The sequence below is a fragment of the Chrysochloris asiatica genome, unplaced genomic scaffold (genome assembly GCF_000296735.1).
Source record: "Chrysochloris asiatica unplaced genomic scaffold, ChrAsi1.0 scaffold00029, whole genome shotgun sequence".
In the NCBI taxonomy this organism is placed as follows: domain Eukaryota; kingdom Metazoa; phylum Chordata; class Mammalia; order Afrosoricida; family Chrysochloridae; genus Chrysochloris; species Chrysochloris asiatica.
In genome coordinates, this window is record NW_006408547.1 from 23,405,406 (window position 1) to 23,412,123 (window position 6,718).

Here is a 6,718-nt window from a genome sequence, read left to right on the forward strand (position 1 = left end):
AGATCCCACTCATGGTGCCCCGTGCATGTCAGAGTAGAACTGTGCCCACAAGGTTCTCAGTGGGATGATGTTTCATAAGTTGATTTCACTCATGGTTTCCCTTGTGTGTCAGAGTAGAACTGTGCTCCACAGGATTCTCAGTGGATGATATTTCATAAGTAGATTCCACACATGGTGCCCCGTGCGTGTCAGAGTAGAACTGTGCTTCACAGGGTTCTCAGTGGATGATGTTTCATAAGTAGATTCCACTCAAGGTGCCCCGTGGGTGTCAGAGTAGAACTGTGCTCCACAGGGTTCTCAGTGGATGATGTTTCATAAGTTGATCCCACTCATGTTGCCCCTGTGTATATCAGAGTAGAACTGTGCGTTTTTAATGGCCAATTTTTCAGAAGTAGACTTTTTTTACAAGGTGCCCCCGAATGGATTTGAACCTCCAATCTTTCAGTTAGTTGAGTGAGTTAACCATTTGTTATGTGCTGTCGAGTCAGTTCCCTGACATAGTGACCCTGTACAGGGTTTTCAAAGAACAGCTGGTGGGTTTGAACTTCCAACCTTGTGGTCCACAGTCCAGTGCTGATCCTACAGCACCACACCAGGAGTCCTAACCATTTTTTGTTGTTTAGTGACATCCAGTCAGTTCCCACCCATAGGGACTGTATAGGGTTTCCGAGGGGTAGTTGGTGAGCATGAAGTCCCGACCTTAGGGTTCAAACCAACTTTGCTGTCCAGTGCATTAACGGACAGCGCCACCCCACACATTGTCTTCCAATCCTAAACCTCTGAATAGTAGTGAAGACAGAATGAGATAATGTGTGTCTCAAGCCCAGCTCAGTGCCTGGGGTTGGGGCTCCAATCATCATCATTAAACTTTTCCGTCTGTAACCGAGGCTGCTGAACCGTAAGTCAGTTGTTTTATGCCATTAACCATGTCAGGAAATACTCACTACGTACCATGCAGATAAAGCAAGGAGCAGAGCAGACTAAACTTTCTCTTAGTCCCTTCAACGATGGTGGCTGCCTAGTGGGGAGATAAAACCTGGAGGAGAGAATACAGGTTGTTGTTGTTAGGGGCCATCAAGTTGGTTCTGACTCATAACAACCCTATATAGGGTTTCCAAGGTTATCAATCTTTATGGAAGCAGAAAGCCAAAACTCTACCATAGGGAGGTAATAAGAAACAGTCAGATACAGCGTATGTTAACTTATGATCGCTGCCTAGGGATAAAAATAAAACAGGGAGGAGTTAGTGGCACATAACCACCACTAACTCATAGTGACCCTGTACAGGGTTTCCAGGGCTGTACATCTTTACAGGAGCAGAAAGCCTCATCTTTCTCCTGCAGAACAGCTGGTGGTTTTGAACTGCTGACCTAATGGTTAGTAGCCTGACTCTTAACCCCTACGCTACAGAACTCCTTATTGTGGAGGGTAGGGGCTGCCGTTTTGGATGAATGGCTGAGGAAGACCTCACTGAAGGAGGGAAGGAACATTCTAGGCAAAGGGACAAGAAGTGCAAAGGTCCTGGGGCAGAAGAGGGTATGTTTGAGTGTTTAGAGACCAGCATGGAGTGTGGTGTAGTGGGAACCAAGTAGGAGTGGGGGGAGGGCAGGAAGGTAGGGGTGGACAGACCAGGAGAGGCAATGCCCACTGAACAGTGTAGTGCTGATAAAAGGTGAGGCCCTTGGGTGGCAAAGATGGTTTGTGCTCAACTACTAATCGGTTGTTGTGCCGTCACGTCGGTTGCAACCCAGAGCATCCCTGTATAGTGTTTCTAAGGAGCGGCTGGTGAGCTTGAACTGCCCACCTTGCAGTTCAAACCGGACTTGCAGTCTAGCACATTAACCCACAGTGCCACACCAGGACTCCTAATCTCCAACCATGGTGACACTGCATAGAGTTTCTGAGGCTGCAAAACTTGACGGGAGCAGAAAGCCTCATCTTTCTTCCACAGAAGGGCTGGTAGTTTTGAACTTCTGAACTTGAGGTTAGCAGTCCAACTCGTAACCACTACGCTACCAGAGCTCCTTAACTACTAATCTAAGGTTGGCACTTTGAATCCACCGACGGTACCACAGAAGAATTCTAATCTAATCTGCTTCCTTAGAGATTGTTGTTAAATGTCACGGAGTCAGTTCCGACTCTTATCAACCATGTGTGGGGTTTCTAAGGAGCAAGCTATAGCCCCCAAATCCTATGGCATGGGGTACTCTGTCACACATGGGTTTGCCTTGAATTGGAACCAACTTACCAGCAGAGGGTTTTTTTTGGTTTACTGCTGAACAAAGTTTTATAGATTGGTTCTTTGTTTTTTCACCATGGTGATAACATGAGGCTTAAGTTCTGGTGTGGCGCTGTGGGCTAATGGGCTAATGCGTCAGACTGTAAAGTCATTTGAACTGCAAGGTCAGTGGTTCAAGCTCGCCAGCTGCTTCTCGGAAACCCTATGCAGGGCCGCAATGGGTTGGAATCGACTCGACAGCACCTAAAAACAACATCTTGCTATGCCCTAAAGACCTTAAAGGAACTCTGGTAGTATAGTGGTTATGAGTTGGACTGCTCACCTCAAGGTCAGCAGTTTGAAACTACCACTCATTCCGCAGGAGAAAGATAAGACTTTGTGCTCCTGTTTTACAGCCTCAGAAACCCTATACAGGGTCACTATGAGTTGGAACCGACTCCACGGTACCACCACCATTGCCACCAAAGACCTTACCAAGCTAAAGCAGATAATCTTACCAGTAAGATGTAAACAGTACCTTAAGGATGCACTCATTTTCTTTCCTTGTCACCAAACTGACGTCCACACTGGTGTGGTTTCTGCCTGTTTGTGGTCTTCCAGCAGGGTGAGGGCTAGCGGGTGGGGAGACGGAGCGGTGTTCCTGAGGCTGTGGCTGCTCACATCCCTTTCTCGTCATCCTTCTCCCATTCAGGTTCCGGGTAAATACACAGTTGTGGCTGATCAGGAACCAGCAGGCCCCGAGGCCCTTGCAGTGAAGAGCGGGGACTTGGTAGAGGTTTTACATGAAGCCAACGAGGGGCTATGGTAAGAGGCCCCCACAGTCCGCTTACATCTGAGATCTGTGGCATACACAGACTAGAGCCATTTGACACCCACACCCCTTCCAGGTATGTTAGGAACCTGACCACCAGTAAAGAGGGGTGGGTGCCGGCCAGCAGCCTGTCAACACTCATCGGCAAATCCAAATCAGCCCAGTGCCTGAGCAGTTCAGGTAAGAGCCCACACACCACGCTGCCTTCACTGGGACCTGTCCGTTGTCACATCCCACATCTGTGTGTCACAGAACTCTGCTCCCCCAGTTGTCCAGAAGTAGGACACAGGCCTTTCTTTTGAGGTACCTCTGGGTGAATTCGAACCGCCAGCCTTTCAATTAGTCGAGTGCTTAACCATTCACAGCAACCAGGGACTCTCAAAAGAAAGAAAAAAGGAGTGTTAATTGTTTAGAAAATAACTATCAGTTGAAACCAATCACTTGATCTGATGTTTTCCTCTCCTTCTCCAGAGTCAGGCACGGGCTCTGCCTTGCTGAGCAACTCCTCCAGCTGTAGTGAAAGTTGCAATATCACCTTGTCAGACCTCAAAGGTTAGCAGCTGAGACCTGGGGTTGCTTCCTGTACTGAGGACTCATGAGCAAACTCTGGGAGCCGAAGATCAGTAGACCAGCATGCGAGTATCTTTTAAGTTTTCTTTTGCTTGGGCTTGCTAAGTTTGGTGAGGGAATGGTGCTTTTACAAGAAATCCTGAAGACTAAAAGAGTCCTGGAAGGTCTGAATGAAGAACTGCCTGGCTGTTAGGGAACCTCAAGATGCAGGAAGCGGTCAGAGAAGGAAAGGTTCCAGAAGGTTCTACATGCCGGAACTCCCTCTCCAGCCCCTGGTGGTGGTTTCCACAGGATGACCATACCCACTATACACCAAAGGTTCCTCGGGACGGATGGGAACGCAGGAGAGAAAGCCTGCTCCCCCCAGACATCCCTTTCTGGACTCTTCCAGGCAGATGCAGCAGGTGGTGGTATCTCTTTCCAAGCCACTGGGAATGAGACTTTATTCCAGCCATCTACCTTTTGGTTTTCTGATCTCTCTGGTATGGTGCTTTCTGCAAGAATATGCATACATTTGAAGCTGCTCCCAAAAGAAGTGAGTGATTTACTGACAGCTTGAGGAGAGAGGGATGGGGGTGGGCATGGGGGGTACTCTTTTGTCTTTTACAAGTCTTTTTTTTAAAACAGGGATGAATCCCGTGGCCATCTTTTGTGGTACCTTGGCCTCTAATCTTTACCAAGAATCACTGTGTTTACATAAGATGACGATTTGATACTGTATTTGATATAAGACTATTTTTTTGTTACTGGGGTTTACATTGAAACATGCTGTTTATACCACTGAGTGATTTGGGGAGACTTTTGCGTGGAAAGTGACGCCATTCTTCCCCAAGGCGCTTGTGAACCTGGTCACAGGTGAATGGAAAACCCTCCTTTGATGGAACCTGGCAGGGTTTCTGTGCCCAAAGCACTTAGAAACCCAGGAACTTCCTTTACATGTAGAAGTTTCATTTTCAAAAGGAAATTTAAACTATGATTTAAACAATTAATCTTCTTTTCTACACACAAAAAAAAGGGGTGGGGGGACTCACTTTTTTTAAAGAGCTTCACTGAATTAGGATATTTTTATTGTTTTTAAAGCAAATATAATGATGCAATTTTTGCAGGGTTATCATTGGAAGCAATGCTGTCAAATATGGCTTAATTAGTTAGTACCTGTGAATCCTTCCTAGTCCGCTTTGTAAGATGCAGGCAGTACACTTTCCATCTCTACCTTTCTTCTGCTGACAGAATCAAAGCTTCTTACCTGTCCGTGTGCTCTATGATAATCACCTTGACTCCATAAACATAAATGTGGAGAGTTTATTTTATTCACATCAAGGCAGAACTGGAAAGAAAACATCCATCTTACCTTTGTGTGTTCGTGTACTTCAGAAACAAATTCTTTCCTTTCTAAACACTTTCTGTATCTGGTTTGGGGCCGATATTTTTATATGTATGTATATATGTTTATGTGTGTGTATATATCTATCTTGATGTAAAGGATGTATTTATAGTCTTCACGCTGCTGAAAAATGTGTCACTTTACAGTTGTCTCCATAAATTTTCATGCAGTCTGGAGCCAACCAAGGCTGTTTTTCCCTATGATGTTTCCAAGGTAAACCCACCTGAGTAAGAGCGCACAAGCGCCCCCCTGTGGTATATAAGATCACTGCAAGCAGACCTCTCTAGAAAACGTGCTGACTGTCTAGCTTTTCTTCTGGTGTATAAGTTATTTGAAAAACAATGTGTAACATAATTTACTTAATATATTGTTCAGATACGGTTCCTTTCATCTCAACATGGTATTTACCATTACTTTTTTGTCATCTTTTCCTCATAAAGGCACTTTAAAAACTGACATTTCATTCGCTGTTACTTTTTTTTATTTTTACTGCTGATGTAAATGAAATCTCTCTATTGTATGTATGACATTTGAATAAATATAAGCATCTCTTGCTGTCTGTGTTCATCTGTAAGGGCACGGGATTTCTTACATTTTTTTCAATAAGGGGCTTCAAAAAGTTCATAGAAAAATGGAATTCCAAGATAATGGCATTTTTTCACAATCTTTTTGAAGTCCTATCAGTAAAATAAAGTCAATTTGTCCCAGGAATACGAATACGATTGTTCAATATACAAAAAGTGTATTGCTATAAGTTGTATGCTGTTCTATTGCTAAGATGCGAGAGGGTTTCTGAGGAGCAGCTGCTGAACTTGAGCTTGAACCATCAACCTTGTGGTTCAAATGACTCTGCAGTCCAGCACATTAACCCACAGTGCCACACCAGGACTATGTATGTCAAAAATGTAAATGTAGCAAAAGACAAGTTAAAAAACTATTGCCATAATACACTTGATAATTTCTCAACCAGAAAGACAGGGAATTAGGGACAGTTTATCCAATAGAGAGAGGAATGGTGAAGAAAGAAGAAAAGCTTAATGAACAGAGAACACAAAATGAAAGAAAAAGTCCAAATTATGGCCTCTTGTTTTCTTAAGTGCTGTTTGGTCAGTTCTGACTCACAGTAACCTTGTACAGGGTTTCTGAGGAGCAGCTGGTGGGTTTGAACTGCCGACCTTATGGTTGGCAGTCCAGTGCTGATCCTACAGCGCCACACCAGGAGCTCCAATATAACATAGTCCCAGTAAATGTAACTATGTTAAACTGACTTATGGAAATAGAGACTGTTAAACTGGACATGGCAAAATAAAGGTAGCTCTCAACTTACTTGCATTTCAGCGTACTGCACTGACGACCGTCTTTGTATTTCTTGTACATTTTGTCGTTGGTTAGACGTTACGGAATGTAATTTGATGATTTTATCATTCTCAGTTGTTTACTTTCAGATTTTGAATTTTATATTTTACTGTTCAAAACTGAAGATTTATAAAAGTACTGATAATAAAAGTCAGTAATAAAACTTCTTTAAAAAAAGGTATTCAATGTACAGCATAGGTGACTTATGACAGAGTCGTTGGAACAGAACCATAAGTAAGGAGTGACCCATAAAGAGGGAGGAGCCCTGGTAGCGTAGTGGTTAAGAAGCGGGCTGCGAATCTCAAGGTCAGCAGTTCAAAACTACCAGCTGTTCCGCGGGAGAAAGATGAGGCTTTCT

The 6,718-nt window shown here is 44.2% G+C and overlaps 1 protein-coding gene across 1 annotated transcript in view; it reads left to right on the forward strand.

Annotated features, from left to right (window-relative positions):
* MCF2L (MCF.2 cell line derived transforming sequence-like) overlaps positions 1-3,607 on the forward strand; it is a 301,472-nt gene extending 297,865 nt beyond the window's left edge. The window contains exons 30-32 of the mRNA XM_006851546.1: positions 2,931-3,043; positions 3,127-3,230; positions 3,522-3,607. Of these exons, the coding sequence (XP_006851609.1) occupies positions 2,931-3,043; positions 3,127-3,230; positions 3,522-3,607 (303 nt within the window). The remainder of the gene's footprint in view (positions 1-2,930; positions 3,044-3,126; positions 3,231-3,521) is intronic.
* Positions 3,608-6,718: the final 3,111 nt, after the last annotated feature.